General features: G+C 40.1%; 1 protein-coding gene and 1 pseudogene across 1 annotated transcript; both read left to right on the top strand.

Annotated features, from left to right (window-relative positions):
- Positions 1-1,551: 1,551 nt before the first annotated feature.
- Positions 1,552-2,655, top strand: LOC120863772 (developmental pluripotency-associated protein 4-like). Its single transcript, XM_040240341.1, has 3 exons — positions 1,552-1,893; positions 1,980-2,030; positions 2,149-2,655. The coding sequence occupies exons 1-3, from the start codon at positions 1,552-1,554 to the stop codon at positions 2,653-2,655; spliced, it is 900 nt and encodes a 299-aa protein (XP_040096275.1).
- A 307-nt stretch (positions 2,656-2,962) lies between these two features.
- On the top strand, positions 2,963-4,467 carry LOC120864510 (annotated as a pseudogene).
- Positions 4,468-21,768: the final 17,301 nt, after the last annotated feature.

Genomic DNA, 21,768 nt, shown 5'->3' with positions numbered 1-21,768 from the left:
TGAGCCCAGGTTAAACAATACCAGCCATTCAGCTGCCATCAATCACTTTGTCCACTGTGAGAGCTGAGCAACTTAGAGCTGGGTGGATAGGAGAAAGTGCAAGAGGCAGCCACCCACCATATTCTCCACTCCTTAAGGTAAAGGAGAAATTAAGGATGTGAACAATAGCCATTCAAAAAGCAAGATGTGACCCCAGATAACTGAGATGCATATAAAAGAAATTATTTCAGTAAACCTAGACTCTTGAATCTTCCTACACACAGAAGAGTGTTAAATCCCTTAGTGTGTGAGATTCAGTTTTCCTTAATAACAATGTTCTTTTTGTATTCAGATTACCTGTCTCCTTGCTTCAAACTTCTATGTAGCCTGAATCTTTCCTTCACCTCCTAGGAGTCTTTCTGGGCTACATGAGATGCTGTTTCCTGGACTTGGGGTTCTCATGATTCTGATCAAATATACTTAATTCTTAACTTGTGAGCATTTTTTTCAGTTGACAATGTACTTGAAGGATGTAAAAACATACTATGCATTTACTTTTAGTGTTTCCATACATCGACTGAGAGAGAACAATCATGGTAAAATATTATGCCTCCGTCAAAAGCCATATTATACGTCTAAATACTAATTTTCTTTTAACATCTCTAACAATATTTTGTGGGTTTGATATAACTATTTTGCATAGTATTTCTTATATAGTGGTTTCCGTGCTTTTATCCATGGTTTTGTTTTCCATGTTTCCAGTTACCCATGCTAAACTATTGGGTTTCCCTGGCGGCTCAGATGGTAAAGGATCTGCCTGCAGTGCAGGAGACCCTGGTTCGATCCCTGAGTCAGAAAGATCACCTGGAGAAAGGAATGGCTATCCACCCCAGTATCCTTGACTGGAGAATTCCTTGGACAGAAGAGCCTGGCAGGCTACAGTTCATGGGGTCACAAAGAGTCAGACATGACTGAGTGGTTAACATAGTAAAATAAATAGAAAATATTAAATGAAAAATTCTAGAAATAAAAATTCTTAGGTTTTGTGAAATGAAAATAGCTCCTGCCATGTTAATCATCAAGAAAAGTCACAGCCTCAGTGATTTCTGGCTTCCAAATGTGAACAAGGGCAACCAAAACTGCAATCCATAGGATGCCACCACCCCTCAAGGTGATTGCTGAAGAGCTGGTGAAATGCAAGAAGCAAGGTGAACAAGGAAACAAGACTGGCCCCAAACAGCTGAGATGCATATGAAAGGAAGGAATTCAGTGAGTCCAGAGGCTTGCGTCTTCATATACACAGAAAACTAAATTCCTTAATTTGATATCTGATCTTTGATGTTCAGACTGCCTCCTCCTTTTGTTGCAAACTTGTATATAGACTGACTTCCCCCTGCTACTGAGACGCTGTCTCCTGGGCTCAAAGTCCTAACATTCTCACCAAATAAAATAAGTCTCTACTTTCAGGTTGTGACTATGGTTTTTAGTCAACAGTTTTAAAGTGCACATTGGGCCGGAGCCATTTTAGAAGTAAGGAGAGTCTTCATTTTATCAACCTTGACCTTTCTGAGCATGGAGAGCACAAAAAAGGAGAACAACTCCAAAGAGAAATCTGAAGAACATATGAGTTGCAAACTTACGTCAGTAGAAGCTGAAGAGGGACAGGGAACTTCTGGTGAAGCAGAGAAAGCAAAAAACGCAGTACAGGGGACCAAAAGAAAAAGAGATACAAAAAATAGCACAGCTTGCGGTCCAGGAGACACAGCACAATGCTGTGCCGGTGTGAAACCCCCGAAGACACCGACGAGGATCCCCATCCCCCCTCTACCTGCAGTCCTGCCGCCTGTCAACCTGGTCCACAGGGATGTCATTCGTGCGTGGTGCCAGCAGTTAAAACTGAGCACCAAAGGCCCGGTGAGAGTCCAGAGTGGGAATGAGGCTCTTGGGAGGAAGACCATGAACCTTAGTCTGATTAATCACTCACTCTTCTCTTGTCTTAGAAACTAGATGGATATAAACGACTCTGTGAATATGCTTACCCTCATCAAAAAGTGAGTAATTTGTAGGGAATGTGGCTCAGTAGAAGATTTAGTTCTCATCCTAATTACTTATTTTAGCATCAGAAAGTGAGTAGAATAATAGCCTTTCATCTTTAAACCCTCTTTGTAGAACATTCCTGCCACAACACAGGAGGCCAGGATCCTGTCACTATCGAAAAGGATAAAGATAGAAAAAGGGGAATTACCACTGGAATGCTCTGTTGAGAAAACATCTTCTGATGGGGCTGCTCCTCTTGCACCGGGGCCACCTGCCCTTGAGGGAGCTCCTCCGCCTCTTGAGGCAGTTGTATCAACTTCTGCCCCCGACTCAGCAGCTGTGTTTGCCTCCTGGAGCAGAATGACAGCCAGGGCCGTGAAGACGGAGTCAGTAGGATCACAAGAGACCTGTGAGGTCCGGTGGTGCGTGGTCCACGGGAGAAGTCTCCCAGCTAACACAGAAGGCTGGGTTCGTTTACAGTTTCATGCTGGGCAGGCATGGGTGCCTGGAAAACGAAGGAAGGTGTCCGCATTCTTCCTGATACCTTCTGGTGATTTTCCACCCCCACACCTGGAGGACAATATGCTGTGCCCTGAGTGTGTACACAGGAATAAAGTATTAACAAAAAGCCTGCAGTGAGATCATATTACCAGTAAAAGGGTACAGCTATGATTATAATTAATGATAGAGAAGTGACTACAATCAACTCCACGGTGAATTTAGACAGCTGAACTCTGGGCCGCTCCACTCTCTCCAGCTTCCTGCTTCCAGGGTGCACAGCCTGCTTACAAGGTTACATGAAAAAAGAAAGCCTATGAACTGATGGGAAACAGAAGCAGAAGTGACTGTCTGTCCAAAGATGCCCAGCCCTAAGAGAGCAGAGGATAAATGAGATGGGGACATTTTAAAAATACTAAGTCACTGAATGGAATTAATTTGCTTGAAAATGCCTCCAGTAAATCTCTGCATTGGACAAGATGGATCTTATAGGCAACAGTTGAAATTTGGTCATGTACACCTTAACCAGATATTCAACCTTATCATCACCAGGCATGGTAGAAGCAGAAATGTGTTTCCTGACGTGATACAATGTATCACTGACAATATTCTTGCCCCAAAGAATCTATTCACAGGGAAGCAATCAGTCCTGATTATCCCTCTTGTCTCAGCGTAATTAGGTGAACTTACCTTCATCTGGGTGTCAGTTACTTAGATGGACCCATCCATATGTAAATATTCACAACCTATGCACTTAAGATGTCTATATTTTATGTGTATGTGAGTTATATATAATTTTTTAAGTGTTCCGGATTAAATGATACATTATAGTGCCTCTAGTAAAAAGGCAGTTAGAAAATTTTAAACTTAAAACTTTTATTTTAAAATAAAATTCTCTAAGCCAGAGCAGGAGTGAGGTTGGACCAGGGCTGAGGCAGCCAACGCCCCTCCTTCCCATATCAGCGGATCCTGCCCAGAGTATGGCTGGCTGCTGTTGCAGGCGAGGGGGCGGAGTATGACTGGGCCGTGCTGGCGCTGAGACAAAGCTGTTTCCAGTACAAAGCAGGGATCGCAGCAAACACACCCGCCACAGAAGCACTATGGCGTTACCTCTCCCGCTTAGCAGCCCCCAAGAAGACTAACTGCCTACTTACACAGAAACTAGTGGAGACTCTGAAGCCCTTTGGGGTTTTTGAAGAGAAAGAGGAACTTCAGTGCAGGATTTTAATTTTTGGAAAATTAACCTGGTAAAAGACTGGATACGAGAAACCAGTGAAAGCAAGAATCTTCCACAATCTGTAACTGAACATGCTGATGGGAAAATGTTTACACCTGGATCTTACAGATTAGGAGTATATACTAAAAAGCTGCCAATATTGATGCATTGTGTGTTGCAACAAGACATGTTGATTGAAGTGACTTTTTCATCTCATGATAAGTTGAAATTACAGGGAGAAGTAAAAGATTTAAGAACTGTTGAAGAGGCATTTATTTGTATCAGTTATCAAACTGTTTGATGGGATAGAGATTGATATTTTGTTTGCAAGATTAGCACTGCAGACTATTCCAGGAAACTTGGACTTAAAATATGACAGTCTGCTTAAAAATTTAGATATGTATAAGAAGTCTTAATGATTGCAGGGTTTTGATTTTGTTGCAAATCAATGAAGTGGTTTTACAAGATGTTCTACATCTAGTATCAAACACTGACAACTTCAGGTTAACCCTGAGGGCTGTCAAACTGTGGGCCAAATGCCACAACATCTACTCCAATATATTAGGTTTCCTCAGTGGTATCTCCTGGGATATGCTCGTAGCAGGAACTTGCCAGCTTTTTTCAAATGCAATAGCATCGACTCTTGTACATAAATTTTTCTTGGTATTTTCTAAATGATATGTGTTTAGATTATATTAAAATAAAGTTTGATTATAGACACTGGAAAAAAAAATAAAGTGCACATTGTTTTAAGTAGTATGATAAAACCTCTCACCACTATACTCATTCCCCTAGGGATGTGGATTATCACTTTGTCAAATGTATCCTGCCAATAAGTCACATAGTAGATCGGTGCAAAGAAATATGGGAAAACAATAGAATGGGAAAGACTAGAGATTTCTTCAAGAAAATGAGGGATAACAAGGGAACATTTCAGGCAAAGATGGGCACAATAAAGGACAGAAATGGTACGGACCTAACAGAAGCAGAGATATTAAGAAGAAGTGGCAAGAATACACAGAACTATACAAAAAAGATCGTCATGACCTAGATAACCATGGTGATGTGATCACTCACCTAGAGCCAGGCATCCTTAAATGAGAAGTCAAGTGGGCTTCAGGAAGCATCACTATGAACAAAGCTAGTGGAGGTGGTGGAATTCCAGTTGAGCTACTTCAATTCCTAAAAGATGATGCTGTGAAAGTGCTCCACTCAATATGTCAGCAAATTTGGAAAACTCAGCAGTGGCCATGAGACTGAAAAGGGTCAGTTTTAATTCCAATCCCAAAGAAGTGCTATGCCAAAGAATGTTCAAACTACTGCACAATTGCACTCATCTCATATGAAGCAAAATAATGCTCAAAATTCTCCAAGTCAGGCTTCAACAGTATGGGAACCAAGAAATTCCAGATGTTCAAGTTGGATTTCAAAAAAGCAGAGGAACCAGAGATCAAATTCCAACATCTGTTGGATCATCATAAAAGCAAGAAAGTTCCAGAAAAAATCTCTTTCTGCTTTATTGATTATGCCAAAGCCTTTGACTGTGTCGTGTAGATCAAGGCAAACTGTGGAAAATTCTTCAAGTGATGGGAATACTGGACCATGTTACCTGCTTCCTGAGAAATCTATATTCAGATCAAGAAGCAATAGTTAGAACCAGACATGGAACAACACAGAACAACAACATGGAACAGAGTACATCAAGGCTGTATGTTGTCACCCGGCTTATTTAATTTACATGCAGAGTAGACCATGAGAAATGCCAGGCTGGATGAAGCACAAGCTGGAATCAAGGATTGTCAGGAGAAGTATCAATAACCTCAGATATGCAGATGATACCACCCTTATGGCAGAAAGTGAAGAAGAACTAAAGGGCCTTTTGATGAAAGTGAAAGGACAGTGAAAAAGCTTGTTTAAAACTCAACATTCAAAAGACTAAGAGCCTGGCATCTGGTCCCATCACTCCATGGCAAATAGATGGAGAAACAATGGAAATAGTGACAGTCTTTATTTTCCTGGACTCTGTAATCACTGCAGATGGTGACTAAAGCCATGATATTAAAAGACACTTGCTAATTGGAAGAAAAGCTATGACCAAACTAAACAGCATATTAAAAAGCAGAGACATTACTTTGCCAACAAAGGTCCATCTAGTCAAAGATTTGTTTCTCCCCAGTAGTCATGTATGAATGTGAGAGTTGGACTATAAAGAAAGCTGAGTGCTGAAGAATTGATACTTTTGAACCGTGATGTTGGAGAAGACTCTTGAGAATCGCTTGGACTTCAAGGATATCCAATCAGTCAATCCTCAAGGAAATTAGTCCTGAACATTCATTGGAAGGACTGATGCTGAAGCTGAAGCCCCAATCCTTTGGCCTCCTGATGCAAAGAACTGACTAATTGGAATAGACCCTGATGCTGGGAAAGATTGAAGGTGGGAGAAGGGGATGACAGAGGATGAGATGATTGGATGTCATCACTGACTCAGTGAACATGAGTTTGAGCAAGCTCTGGGGGTTGGTGATGGATAGGGAAGCCTGGCATGCTGCAGTCCATGGGGTAACAAAGAGTTGGACATTGCTGAGCAACTGAACTGAACTGAGTCATTTTGGCTATTATGTCAACTGTCACAGTATTGCAACAGTATTGTGTTTAAATAATCCTTATTTTATTTAATAAATAGAATAGAAAATCTGGAAACTTGAAAATAAAAACAAAACTTGGAAAGTGGTTTCTTTAAGTGAAAAAGATAATAGTTCTTGTCTTAATAAGGACATTAAAAATGTACACTTAGGTTGCTAAGATCTACAGTAAGAATAGATAAATCTATCCATGGGAATGTGAAGACAAGAGTAAGAAAAAAATTGTGCATGTTTTGCTATGGCACCTCAATTGTAAAAGTTGTACATTTGTGATAAGTTCTTAGTTAAGATGAAAAACACATTGCTTTTGCACAATGAGGTATTTTGAGAGATATAGAATCAGATTCCCATAACTTACTACAAGGTACTGTTATAATTTTCCTCTTATTAGCTATTGTTGCTAACCTCTTACTATACCTAACATAAATTCAACTTCATCATAAATATGTATGTATAGCAAAAATGTACTATATATAGGCTTTGGGACTATCAGTTGTTTCAAGTATCCCCTGGCTTTGATAAATGTATCCTCTTAGTCCAATAAATTTGACTTTTTAAGATTAGGTTGTGCACTTGATAGAAAAGAGGGGTAAAGAAAACATTACTAGGGAAACCTTTATAGAAAAAATTAATAACAACAAATAAGCAACAACTCAAAACAGGTTGGAGGATCAAGAAAAAAAAAATCAAGGCTCTCTTAATTTTAATCTCGTAGCCAATGAAATAATTAAGGGGAAAATAACATACTAATATTAAAACAAAAGAGAAAACATGCTCCAGCTCATGATATTTGGCTAACCACTTTAATGTTACAAGTAATTATGCTAAGAAATAAATCAATATAAGCATCCATTACTAACATCCGCATATTATTATCCCTACTGGTTGGTTACATGTCAGCACAAACGAAAATCATTACAAGAGTAATAGGCCCCTTTCCTCCCTAAAATGTCAAGAGGCCAAGTGGAATACCTGTACTTTTACCCTCACCATGCAGTGTGTTATTAGAAGAGATCTAGTAAAACAAAATTTAAGTAAGATTTAAAGTCTCAGAATATAATACCCTAAATGCTCAGGATGGCTTTGAAAATCATTATATAAATTATTCTATAAGAAAGAAATAAGAAAACCATAAATTGAAAGCAAAATCAGCAAATATTGTCAATGAGATGACACAGATTTTGGATTTATCTGACAAGGACTTTAAAACAGATATCATAAAATTGATTCAATGACTAATTTAAAACAGTTGATTTTTTTAAAAATAAATATATCAATCAATCAATAAAAGTTCTCAGTAAGAAATAAAACATAGAAAGGAGAATCAAATGCAAATTTTAGAACTAAAAAGCACAGTATCAGTTTTCTAAAGGTTTGGATGGATTAATTAATAGAAAAAGGAAGGTAAAGAAAAGAATCAGTGAACATGAAGATAGAACAGTAGAGATTATTCCTCTGTAAAAAATAAAATAAGCTTAAAGCAAATAAATACAAACTCAAAGCTCTATAGGACTCCAACAGACCTATTATTCATGTTGTCAGAGTCCCTATGAGAAAAGAGCAATTTGGTGGCTGAAAAAATAGTAATGAAAGAAAGAATGTCCGATTTTTTTTTTTAGAATGTCCGATTTTTAAGGAACCTCCATACTGTTCTCCAGGGATTCACTGATGACTCAATCATTAAAGAATCTGTATGCAATGAATGAGACCTGGGTTCAATCCTTGGGTTAAGAAGATCCCCTAGAGAAGGAAATGGCAACTCACTCAAGTATCCTTGCCTGGGAAATCCCATGGACAGAGAAACCTGGTGAGCTACAGTCCATGTGGTTGCAAGAGTCAGATATGACTCAGTGACTAAACCACCACCACCACCATACTGTCCTCTACAGTGGAGGTATCAATTTACATTCCTATCAACAGTGTAGGAAGGTTCCTGTAAGGCGAGTGCAGAGAAAGACAGCAAGCTGAGCAGTCAGGCAAGAAAAGGGAAACTTATTAGAGGGAAAAGAGAGGGTAACTGGCCCTTAAAGAGAACCAGTGTCCTCCCTTTCTGACGGAGTATACCCCACCAATGAAAAATTCTCTGAAGAAACGGTCACATAGCCAGAGGTCTGGAATCTGGTGGTCTCGAAGCTTTGATAGGCGCCAGTGAGATAACAGGATGCCATTTGGGCAATTTGGTCAGTCTCAAGGACCACTGTGATTTTATTCTTTGTTTGGGAGGTCAACATAACAAGCCATCTTATCAATGACCCCTGTGGATCCTATCATTCCAGACTTTTTGATTTAGGATAAGGGCTGAAGGTCGGTCTTCTATAACTGCTGCAGGATAGGGGTAAGATTACAATAGACTGGAATCCAGGTCAAGGGGGTTTGTGTGGGGTCAAAGTTTTTGATAATCTGAGTGATTTAGAAGTAGCTCATGGATAGTTAGGTTGGTGAAGGCTTGTAAGCGATCCTGAAATTTTGAAAATAGAAGTATTAAACATGGGCCAAAATTTAGAATAAAGGTAAGTAGAAGTAGAGGGCCTAGAAAAGGTAGGACCAGGGTATCCAATTTCAATTGCTTAACCAGTTTTCCCATGAATTACCGAGGTGTTGGTGTATTCTCTATTCCTTGCTTTTTGTCAGATTCCTTGCTGCTGCCTTTACAATGCCTGATTTATTGGTGTAGAAACAGCAGGCTTCCTCCAAAAACAGACATAGGCCTCCTTTTTCTTCTGTGAGGAGGTCTAATCCTTTTCTCTTTTGGAGGACCAAGGCTGTCAGGAAATCTAGCTGGTTTTGGATAGTGATAAGGCTGTTAGCTATTTCTTCTAGGCTGTCAGTGAGGTCTGCAGAAAGGCTTTGATAGTAATTTAAAGGGGTTTTGGGTCTTGCAGTCCCTGTTCCAATCCCACTGGCTATTCCTAAACTGATTAATAGAGGAATGAATTGAATTGCGTGTCTGGGTCCGTTATAAGTTAGTGGGTTAGGAAAGGTCTGATTGTTAGGAGCAATAGAAATATCTGGGACCATATATACTAGGGTGCATGTTCCTATCCAGTTAGTGGGAAGACATAATAAGTAGTGGTTCCACATAAGAAAAATATTCCAGGAGTAAGAAGACAACAGCTGAAATCAATAGCAAATAGGAGTTTTTCTGGGAACTTGTTAGTAGTCTCTGAAATTGACAGTGAACTCGCCAGTGTAGCCCCTACAAGAGGAGTATTTATACCATATGCAGAAGGGAGTCTCCCTGAGAAAGTAAGAGAATGTCCTGCAGTTCCTGAGACATTATAGACCGATCCGCCTGAAGGGAAGGAGAGATGTGAAGTGTGTACAGACGTGTGGCGGTATAGTTCTTAGTTGGGGGTAAGAATTGTTTATAGAGTTTTGTCTGAAAAAAAACAGAAAGGAGCCTGTTGTAAATGAATGTCAGAGGTGGTGGGTGTTAAGGAGCAGTAACTAGGCTAGATCAGAAGGTGGGCTTGGGATAATAATAGAGGCTTTGAATTTTGAGAGGTCTCTCCCAAGAATAAGAGGGGGGGCATTTTGGGAGTATGAGAAAAGAATGGGAAAATGGGGTACCTTGAAGTGTGCAAGGTAGAGGCTTGGTTATTCGTGGTGTAGATTTTAAACTGTCAGCCCCCATAACAGAGACCTGAGAGACCCTGGCTTTTCCAGAGTAGGCAGGCATAGCAGAGTAAGTGCCCCCTGTGTCAATGAGAAAGGAGATCGGCTTACCTGCCACTGTTTAAGAGTTACCCTGGGCTCCTTAAAGGTGATGAGAATTGAGGCCTGGGGCCCTGCACACCTTCAGTCTTCAATGGTGTCTGAGGAGTCTGGGCAGAGCTGGGTCAGAGGACTCCTGCTCTGGACCAAGAGGAGATGTCCAGATCCCTGGATGGGGATTTGGGCAGTCAACCTTTCAATGTCCTTTTATGCCACAGCTGGGACATGGACCTGGAGGAGGCCTTGTCTTTAGGCATGAGCAGGCCCAGTGGCCTTCTTTGCTGCATTTGAAGCAGGGCCCAGGTGGCTTCCTTTCTTTGTTGGCTAATGGAGGCATGGAGCTATGTAGGGCAGTGGCTGAAACATGGCATTTGGCCTGATCTCTAGCTTTGCCTGTTCTTCCTGGTTATTGAAAATCTTAAAGGCTAAATTTAAAAGGTCTCATTGAGGGGTTTGAAGCCTTCTTCTGTCTTTTTTAAGTTTCTTTCCGATATCTGGGGACGACTGGGAAATAAAATGGGTGTTAAGGACAATGGTGCCCTCTGCTGAAGTGGGGTCTAATTTTGTATATTTTTGTAGTTCTTCATTAACCTGGCTAGAAATTGTGCTGGGTTTTCATCTAGTCGTTGAGTTATTTCCCAGAGTTTATCAAAGTTGACAGCTTTATGCCCTGCCTTTTGAAGGCCCACAATGAGGCAAGCAACCATGTGATTACCAGCTGCTCATCCAGGTCTCCCTGCCTGATAATCCCAGTTGGAATCATCTCAGGGGACAGCCGTTGCCCCTGTGGGCTTAGTGTCATCTCTCCAGTGTATCTCATCAGCATGCGCCTGAGAGGCTTGCCATACTCATTCCTTCTCTTCTGGGAGAAGAGTGGAGGAAAGTACGATGTAAATATCATGCCAGGTTAAGTCATAAGACTGGTAAGAGACTTGAATTCTTTTAAATAATTATCAGGGTCTGAGGAGAAGAAGCCAAGATGCTTTTCAACCTGAGATAGATCAGGGAGGGAGAATGGGACATGAATCCAAACAATGCCTTCTGCTCCAGCTACCTCCCATAAAGGAAGGAGTGGGGCAGGGGAAGGAATGGGGTGCTGCAGTGAAGTCTCCTGTTTTTAAGTTGTTTGGGACCAGGTACATGGAGGGGATCTAGGGAGGTCTGGGTAAAACCTTGGGATCCTCAGGTTAGAGGGTGGGGCTGAGGTCTCAGCGCTTATCTCAGGCACAGGCTGGGGAGGGGGGTTGGGAGCTGGGGTGGCCTTGAGAAGGAGGGAGGGAGGAGGGGACATAAGGTGGAGTTTGTGGAACTGGATCTGAGTGGCTGAAAGGGGACTGGGAGTGCTAAGGGGTGGGCTGTGGTCAGAAGGGCCAAAGGAAAAAGAAAAGTCTGAACAGGGATCGGGAAACATGGCATTAGGAGGATCTGGCCCAGAGTAGGCTAGGAGTATTTGAGAAGTAGTACAGGATTCACAGAGAGAGGTCAAGAGTGAAGAGCAAAGAAAGCCTGAGCATAAGGGATTTCTAACCACTTGCCATTGTGTCAGAAGTTACCAAGGTCTCGTGGAATGTTAAAACTGAGAGTTCCATTTTCTGGCCATTGGGACCTGTTATCAAGTCTGTATTGTGGCCAGACAGTGTTAGAATAGTAAATAAGTCTTTTTAGTCTATATCTCCCCTTGGAAGCCCAAAGCTTTTGGTTTTGGAGAAAGCATCCTAGAGGAGTAGATTTTAAGGGCTGGGATTGAGAATTTCCCATTGCGGCTGAATAGGAAGGTTAGACAAGGGCGAAAGAAAGTGAGGAGAAAGTGAGGAGGAAGGTCCGAGAGAAAACGCGTCCCCATTATCAGAACTTTCTCAGAGAGTAAGAATAGTCTGCTTTGAAATGATCATCCCCTATTTCAAAGTCAGATGGGGCACAAGGCCAAGGTTCCAAGGGCCTTGGGGATCCTCCCACCTAGCGCTAGGACTTGGAAATGAGGTGAGAGAAAGGATCCAAGAGAATGGGATTTCACTCTCCCTTGTAACCAATGGATGAAATGTGGGCTGGTGTGTGGATGTCAGTCCAGCAACGCAAGTGGAGAGTCCCGATCCGGAGCTTGTCTCAGTTTCTCAGCAAGGTCCAAGGGAGGGGATCACCGGAGATGGGCTTGTGAGAGGAGCCCACCCAGTGGGGTGGATCTCCAGGTTTGTGCACCAGAATATAAGGTGAGTGAAGATAAAAGAGAGTGAGCCAGGCAGTCAGGCAAGAAAAGGGAATTTTATTAGAGGGAAAAGAGAGGGTGACTGGTCCTTAAGGACAACCAGCATTCTCCCTTTCTGACTGAGTCCTTCTTATACCTCACCAATGAAAAATTCTCTGAAGGGATAGTCACACAGCTGGAGGTCTGGAATCTGGTGGTCTCACAGCTTTGAGAAGACAAGTGCCAGTGAGATAACAGGATGCCATTTGGGCAATTTGGTCAGTCTCATGGATCACTGTGATTTTATTCCTCGTTTCCAAGGTCGACATAGAGAGCCATCTTATCAATGAGACCCCATGTGGACCTTATCAGTTCCTATTTCTCCAAATTTTCTCCAGGATTTTTTATTTGTAGACTTTTTGTTTGTTTGTTTTGTTTTCCTTTTGTGGTTCAATGATTTCCTTTTGTACTATGCTTCTGTTCTGTTACTTTTGGTTTATGTGAATCTATTTCATGTTTTTCATCAGCGAAATTAGCCTGATCTTTTAATTGAGGGTGGTTCTTCTGCTCCTTCATTTTACTTATATTTTCCTTGCTCCATGAGTTTAGGAGAAACAATTCTTTACAATGGCCTTGGAGGGCTGTATTTGTTAGGATCATCCATGTGTATGACTTCCTGGTGGCTCAGACAGTAAAGCATCTGTCTGCAATGCGGGAGACCTGGGTTCAATCCCTGGGTTGGGAAGATCCTCTGGAGAAGGAAATGGCAACCCACTCCAGTACTCTTGCCTGGAAAATCCCATGGACAGAGGAGCCTGGTAGGCTACAGTCCATGGGGTTGCAAAGAGTCGGACATGACTGAGCGACTTCACTCACTCACTCACTCCATCTGTATAATAGCTTTAATAGGTTTAATAGCTTTTGGTGTAAGGGCTGTTTTTTTACTATGGATTCTTGCTCCTCTTTTCTCAGTATATGCTGGCCATTGTCCTCTTGATAGGAGGTGTCACTCATGTTGTGGTGACCAAAGCCTGCACTGGATATGGAGCAGGGCCTCCTCTTTTTTTCTGTGATTGTCACTTTCCTGTCAGAGGCAGAGGCTTGCTCCTAATCATTAGAGTAGGATCCCTCATATTTGTTTCTGAGCTACACTTCTGAGTTTTGGTGCTAGGTTGGCAAGATAGGAGCAGCCCCACTGGGAGAGGAACCAGAGTATTCCTCCACTGAAGCTGTTCACTGGTAAGTGTGCTTTGTTGGGTAACCTTTCATCTGTTGTGTGATCTCACAAAGTACACTATTGTTGGCACTGCCCTTGACCCTACCTCAACGGTGAGAATGTCAGCAATTGGCTGTACTATTCCTCAGGCATTATTTTCACAAGGTCACCAGTGTAGATCTATTGAAGACAGGTCCAGGACCTCAGTAGTAGGTTACCTGGACCCTCTGTGGGAGTTATGGAGGCATCTCAGACCCTGACCCAGTGGCCCAGCCCAGCTCCTGCATGCATGTGCCCACAAAGCCCATAGGTTCTAAGGCCAGACCTGCCCCAGTTGTCAGAGCACCCATTGTCTGTTTGTATGTCCTACAGGTGCTGAATTTATAAAGGCAGTGGTGAAGGTATAAATGTGCAGCTCACGCAGCAGTGACAAGTGATTTTAGCCCTGCTTTCTAAGTTGTGTGGTCCTTGGGGTTCAGCTGTGGTTTCAACCTTACCTCTGTGCATTGGCAATCCACTGAGCTCTGCTCCCAGGGCCTCTGAGGCAGCAGCTGGCTCAGAAGCTCACTCAGGCAGTGGCTAGTGCATATGAACCCACTCATGTGGGAGTTGACTGAGGCAGTGCCTGGGTCGTGGGAATTCATCTCAGTGACTGCTGGGGTATGCTTTCCTAAAGCCTGAAGGACTGGGGCCTGGTACATGGAGAAAAAGACTGAAAACAAAACCCTGCCCTCTCATGCACCATTTAATAATGATGGTTTGCTTCTTTGGTGAACCTGGGCTTCTTCTAGGAACACTCCTGGTTGCAGCCTTACCACATTCCAGTCCCTTCAGGCTATCTCCATGCAGCCAACATCTGTCTTCTCCCAGGCCTGTCCTCTAAACCCAGAGCTTCAGTTTCAATTCCTAGCCCCTGCCCATATCAGTGGACATATGTCTCAGACTGGCACATGCAGGGTGGTGGTACTGTCCATCTATGTAAGTCTCTCTTTGTTCTACCTGCCACAAACCAGTTATTGTGTTTTTCTCTGAGCCTCTGAAGCTCCCTTTTGGTTTTGCCTGATCTTATCAGTAGACTTCTCAGGGTGAGGAAACATTTCCTCTTCTTCAGCTCCTTTCAGGGGCATAGGTCTTGTTCTTCTTTCTCTCTGTTTTTACCCCTTGGGTCCAATGGAGATCTTTTTGTCTGTTCAAATTTTTGAGGTTTTCCATTAGTACTCAGTATGTGTTCTGTGAGAATTTTTCCATTTGTAGATATATTTATGATGTTCTGATATGAGTGATGTATTTATGGCAAGATCCATGTCCTACTCGACCATTATTGGGTCTCAGAAACAATCTGCTGAGTCATATTTGGCTCAACTGCCAAACTATTTTATTTTTCCATTCCATGCACCAGAATTCCATTTTTTTTTTTTACATCCTGTCAAGATTTTTTTTTCTTTCTTTCTTTTGATATAGACATTTTAATGGATAGGCCATGTGAAGTGGCATCTCATTGTGGTTGTAATTTGTGGTTTTGTGGTTTTCTCTAGTGGTTAGTGACATCGAGCAAATTTTCATAAGTTTATTGACCATTGGTATATCTTCTTTAAAGAACTGTCAAGTCATTTGCTCATGGTTAAATTGAATGATTTGTTTTGTTGCTGTTGTTGAGTTGTAGCAGTCCTTAAACATATGGTTACTAACGGGGAAAGGGAGCTAGGGGATAAATTAAGAGGCTGGGATTAACATATATACACACTATTATGCATAAAATAGTTTCTGATTTTAAAGAGAAGCTTTCCATTATTTATTTCAGTGTATGTGCCTTCCTGGGGTCAATTTCTTCACTCTTAAAGAAGAATCTTTAAGATGCTGAGCTTGCCTGTGAATTTAGGCAGAAAACTAAATTTTGGGAGACTAGAGCAGCTCTCCAGGCAGGTTCAGTTCTTTAAGCAGCTATATTGGAAATGGAGAAAAACAAATCCCCAAATCATGATATTTACATTGAGTCTTTTCAACTTGGCATTGAGCTCTGACATTTCAACACTGGCATTGCCTCTCAGAGAAACCATACATGCGAGGGACTGTGAAGAATCAATGAGTGAATTTGAGATTTTTTGTCCTTGGAACAATATACTCATGACTTACACAACTCCACTATGTCTTAACACTCCAAAGCCTACATATCATTGAAATTGAATGTATCAGTAATATACATGACAGCCATTAGGAGATTAAAAGTATTACAGGGATAAATAATCTCATAGCTTTTATTCCCTCCTCTCCTCCTCTGGTGTTGGTATGAATAAAATAATTGTCTAAAAGACTGTCTACAATATTCTTGTTCGACTTCCTGAAATGTTCTTTTATTAAATTATTAAGAATCAAAGAGATACTAGAAATAACAACATCTTGTCAGCCTTCAAGATTTGGAAGTTTGCCAAACAAGCCCTCTTAATCACTATTGGCTTTGTTGGACTTGTTATATAATCCTTTATGCATATAATTTTATTTGTGTTCTAAAATGTATTGAAAGAGATTGTGGGATCTTCTGTTACTTAATATATTCTTAATGAAAGCTGAGGGGCACGTCTAACTGCCTACAAGTCTAGATAAGTTATAAGAATCTTTGATTCACTTTTTCTTTCTCTTACATCATGGGCCTTGGATGCTCACTATCAGAAATGATGACACTAATCATAGGCAACTCTGTGCTCTAAGCATGAAAGGGAATGGCCTAATTGGAAAAGCAGTGTTCAGGAGTTCATTAAATCAGGCTCTGGGATTCTGGCAGAAAAGTTTTAATGAGTTTGACTAAGTTTAGCCCCCACAGTGCCTTATTAAATAGCTTCCCAATTAGCAAGATTTAAAACTTTATCATTGCCCTTGGGAACCTAGGGTTAATTAGATCCCCAATCTAGTAGAGCAATTGAGGGAGATTCTCAGGTATCAGTAAGTATCTGTTATTAAAAAATTTAAAGAAAACAAAGTTGTGTGGTTGCCATGGTAACACCTGGCAGAGGAATATATTTCATGGCAGTAAAACGTCCTCTCTCTGAACTGCACATCAAAAACAGCTAACTAGAGTCAATCCAGGTTTGGTATAAAATAATTGCCAGTTATATGATAAACTCTTAATAATAAAACACTGTCTTCTGTTGTCCTACTACAAAGCAACAAATCCAAAATATGTTAATTCAAGCTCACAAATGAAAAAGAAATTTAATTAGTCTCTCAATATTAAATAAAATCACAAAATTTCATTTAAAATATAATCATATATTATACAGAGTGAAGTAAGCCAGAAAGAAAAACACCAATACAGTATACTAATGCATATATATGGAATTTAAAAAGATGGTAACGATAACCCTGCATGCGAGACAGCAAAAGAGACACAGATGTATAGAACAGTCTTTTGGACTCTGTGGGAGAGGAAGAGGGTTGGATGATTTGGGGGAATGTCATGGAAACATGTATAATATCATATAAGAAACAAATCACCAGTCCAAGTTCGATACAGGATACTTGGGGCTGGTGCACTGGGATGACCCGGAAGGATGGTACAGGGAGGGAGGTGGGATGGGGGTTCAGGATGGGGAACACGTGTATGCCCGTGGTGGATTCATGTTGATGTGTGGCAGAACCAATACAATATTGTAAAGTAATTAGCCTCCAATTGAAATAAATAAATTTAAATTAAAAAACAAAAAAACTCATGTTTGGAATAAAATTTGCAATCGTAAGAGAAAAACACAGCTAGTTTTTACATAATAAAGCAATCATGTAATTTAAAAATATATATAATCATATATTATTCATTGTAATGAATCTGATATATATATGAAGAAATATAAAAATTTGCCTCTCATAGAAAAACCGAAGAAATATATATCATCTTGCTTTATAATGGTCTATTGTGTATCCATGAAGAAGTATTTCTCTTGAATTATCTTTAAGACTACCATATATCATACTAGATAATATCCTCAAGTTTATAGCATAAATATCATCCATAGACACAAGGTATATGTTTCAGATTGAGGATACTTTACTAAAAAAGTGCTCAGGGCTGGTGCACTGGAATGACCCTGAGGGATGGGATGGGAAGGTAGGTAGGAAGGACATTCAGGATGGGGAACACATGTACACCCATGGCTGATTCTTGTCAGTGTATGGCAAAAACCACTACAATACCGTAAAATAATTAGCCTCCAATTAAAATAAATTAATTAATTAAAAAACCAAAAAATATATATATTTCAAATATGGAGATAATAATAGGGATAGTATAACACATGTTTAGAAACTAGTACCTAGGTTAATCTTTAAAATACAATATTTGTCTCTGATGATGTTTTAAAAGAAATGCAAAATTTAGATAGAAATTAGGCTTTCTTAATCCTATCCTTTTTTCCCACCTTGCTCTAGCAATCATCAGCATAATAAAATTAGCATTAGTTAGTGTCTTCATGTGGTGAATACTATGGATTTGCTTATTAGAACTTCATTTCTCCATTCTTGCATTTTGAAAAGAATATATGATTCCCTAGACTTCCTTGCTTCATTGGTTCTCTGCAGGTGTTAGCTGTTTGGTCAATGTGATGTTTGCTTCAATGTATTTGAGATGTGGCTGTGGAAGAGAAGTCACTTCTGTCTCCATTGAACAGTTGTACTAAAAATCAGTATCTTGGAAGTGGGAGAAGTGACATTCCCTTCAGCGGTTTTCTAGCATCATTTCTTTCTCTTACCGTGGAGAATGTTCCTGTGGTGGATCACTTCTAAAGCATGCCAAAGCAGAGGTTGTGGGGAGGGGATAATTCTTAGATGTCCAACACCGAATTCCTTAAAATTGTTTTTACTGAAATTCTTTTCATTTTATTTCTTGCACTAACAATTATGAGATTAAATGTTCTTGTGCTGCCTAAAAATATGAATTTTACTTTATCAGATTATAGTGAATCTTTAAAATGACAAAATTCAATTCAGTTCAGTTCAGTCACTCAGTCGTGTCTGACTCTTTGCAACCACGTGGATTGCACCATGCCAGGCTTCCTTGTCTATCATCAGCTCTGGAAGCTTGCTCAAACTCATGTCCAACAAGTCGGTGATGCCATCCAAGCATCTCATCTTCTGTCATCCCCTTCTCCTCCCACCTTCAATCTTTCCCACCATCAGGGTCTTTTCCAATGAGTCACTTCTTCACATCAGGTGACTGAAGTATTGGAGTTTCAGCTTCAGCATCAGCCCTTCCAATGAATATTCAGGACTGATTTCTTTTAGGATTGACTGGTTTGATCTCCCTGTAGTCCAAGGGACTCTCAAGAGTCTTCTCCAACAGCACAGTTCAAAAGCATCAATTCTTCAGCACTCAGCTTTCTTTATCATCCAACTTTCCCATCCATAAATGACTACTGGAAAAAACCATAGCTCTGACTAGATGGACCTTTGATGGCAAAGTAATGTCTGTTTTTTAATATGCTATCTATGTTGGTCATAGCTTTTCTTCCAAGCAGCAAGCGTCTTTTAGTTTCATGGCTGCAGTCACCATCTGCAGTGATTTGGGAGCCCAAGAAAATAAAGTCCCTCACTATTTTCATTGTTGCCCCATCTATTGCCATGAAGTGATGGGAGTGGTTGCCATGATCTTAGTTTTCTGAATGTTGAGTTTTCAGCCAATTTTTTCACTCTCCTCTTTCACTTTCACCAAGAGTCTCTCCAGTGCCTCTCCCCTTTCTGCCATAAGGGTGGTGTCATCTGCATATCTGAGGTTATTGATATTTCTCCTGGCAATCTTGATTCCAGCTTGTGCTTATTCCAGCCCAGCGTTTCTCATGATGTACTCTGCATAGAAGTTAAATAAGCAGGGTGACAATACACAGCCTTGATGTACTCCTTTTCCTATTTGGAACCAGTCTGTTGTTCCATGTCCAGTTCTAACTGTTGCTTCCTGACCTGCATACAGATTTCTAAGGAGGCAGGTCAGGTGGTCTGGTATTCCCATCTCTTTCATATTTTCCATAGTTTATTGTGATCCACACAGTCAAAGGCTTTGGCATAGTCAATAAAGCAGAAATAGATGTTTTTCTGGAACTCTCTTGCTTTTTCTATGATCCAGCAGATGTTGGCAGTTTGGTTCTTCTGCCTTTTCTAAAACCAGTTTGAACATCTGGAAATTCACAGGTTAGAGTAGTATAGAATATTGTATTATCAATAAGGTTTCTATAAAAATGAAACTAAAGTCAAAGCAATCACAAAATCTGAATAGTTCATGCAAACAAGATAAAGTTGGCCCATATCCTGCTAGCACATGTGGGGAAAAATCTGTCTTAGTAACAAAAGTGATATAAAAATTTGAATACTCCTATTAAATATAGCCTGGACATGTCCGCCATGCAGCTTTTAAGTCCTGTTGAGTGATATAATATCAAAACAAGATTGGGACAATGTGTAAACTACACTTTTCCTCTGAAGTTAGTTCCATCATTATATCATGTTGAACTTATAGAAACTCACATTTGCTTGTTTCATATTGTCTCCACTCTAAACCTCAAAGTTCCCTTCACAGTCACGTGTTGAAATTGCTTTCACTGAGCTTGCCCTGTCACAGACAATTTGGCAAGAAACAGCCATGTCAAACATTTATAGCATTTTAATATTGATATAGATGGAAGATATCAAATATTGCCTTACCTACTACCAGCTATATAAGAATCATGTGGATATTTACACAAGAATGTTCTGTAAAAATAAGCAAATGCTGTTTCTTATGTGAGGAAACTAGACCTTGGTTCTAGGATATTAATGGATAGAGGAGCCTCATGGGCTATAGTTCATAGAGTCACAAAGAGTCAGACACTACTGAAGCAACTGAGCAGGCACACACACATGAGGGAGAGAGTCACAGGATGTGTGATCAAATGATGAATATCCTTGTGATTAGATGGTGGTGAAGAGTCAGACACAATTTAATGACTAAACAACAAAGCACAGCATTTTGAGCAGCATCTCCCTTGGCAGGAAAATATAGCAAAAGCATTTCTGGAATAAATTTCAAATTTGTACTTTTTTTTTTTTTCAGAATACTTATTGTTTTCTCAAAAATATTAATATAATAAGGTACATAATTTTAAACTCTGCTTCAATTTTTGCCTTCAGAGTTAACTTTTTTGCCTTAGTTATAAATTTATGGTTTGTCGAAATATATTTTATCTAAAGCTCACTGCTTTGCTTAAAATAAACTTTTCACTTTGTCATAGAATATTTTAACACATTCATAGCATATTCTTTTATTATTTTGTAATGGCTTTCTATATCTCATCACTTCTCAAAGAAAAGTCATGGATTTCATGACACTGTAATGACACATATGTGTCCAAGCAATAACAACCCAGTAATCATGGAAATCAAGAATTAAAGAATACAAAAAAGAGTGAAGTGACATGAGCAAGACTGATCATAACAACCCTTATCTATCAGTAAAATATAGCCCAAATATACATCAATAATGGAATTATTAATCCTAGCTACCAGTAATAATATTGAATATCAGAAATAGAATGTTGAATGAGAAAAATACACCACAAAGAAACACTTTAATGAATCCTGTTATATTAAGTTTAAGCACAGATGATACACTTTTAAAAGAATTATAGCAATATTGAGGAAACAGTTATCACTGGTATGAGTCAGGAAAATTACATGATCAGAGAGTGTAATATTGCTTTTCAAAAACACTGGCAATATTGTTTAAAGCATATTACAAAAAAAACCCACTATGAATATTTGTTATCAGTACACTTTTATGTTCATTTGAAGTTAAACTAAACAATAATACAACATGCAAAAGTCTTAAAAAAAAAAACGCATGTCAACTTATAAATACCTGTTGCTGAGCTATGCTTATTAAAATTGAATGTGGTCTATCAGTTCAGTCACTCAGTCGTGTCCCACTCTTTGCGACCCCATGAATCGCAGCACGCCAGGCCTCCCTGTCCATCACCAACTCTCGGAGGTCACTCAGATTCACGTCCATCCAGTCAGTGATGCCATCCAGCCATCTCATCCTCTGTCGTCCCCTTCTCCTCCTGCCCCCAATCCCTCCCAGCATCAGAGTCTTTACCAATGAGTCAACTCTTCGCATGAGGTGTCCAAAGTACTGGAGTTTCAGCTTTAGCATCATTCCTTCCAAAGAAATCCCAGGTCTATACTACCATTCAAATTCAAAATTCATTCAAATTCAAAACCACCATTCAAATTCAAAACTCAATTACATCATTATTCTCACTTGCCACCTTTT

This window comes from Oryx dammah, unplaced genomic scaffold (genome assembly GCF_014754425.2).
Source record: "Oryx dammah isolate SB20612 unplaced genomic scaffold, SCBI_Odam_1.1 HiC_scaffold_5, whole genome shotgun sequence".
In the NCBI taxonomy this organism is placed as follows: domain Eukaryota; kingdom Metazoa; phylum Chordata; class Mammalia; order Artiodactyla; family Bovidae; genus Oryx; species Oryx dammah.
The sequence above is the reverse complement of the archived record's forward strand: the minus strand, read 5'-3'. Positions and strand labels throughout refer to the sequence as shown.

Bases quoted from the DNA above. Each gene is read 5' to 3' on its own strand.
- LOC120863772 (XM_040240341.1), top strand. From the start codon at position 1,552: ATGGAGAGCACAAAAAAGGAGAACAACTCCAAAGAGAAATCTGAAGAA. The intron at 1,894-1,979 runs GTGAGAGTCCAG...CTCTTGTCTTAG, and splicing joins AACTGAGCACCAAAGGCCCG to AAACTAGATGGATATAAACG. The intron at 2,031-2,148 runs GTGAGTAATTTG...CCCTCTTTGTAG, and splicing joins ATGCTTACCCTCATCAAAAA to AACATTCCTGCCACAACACA.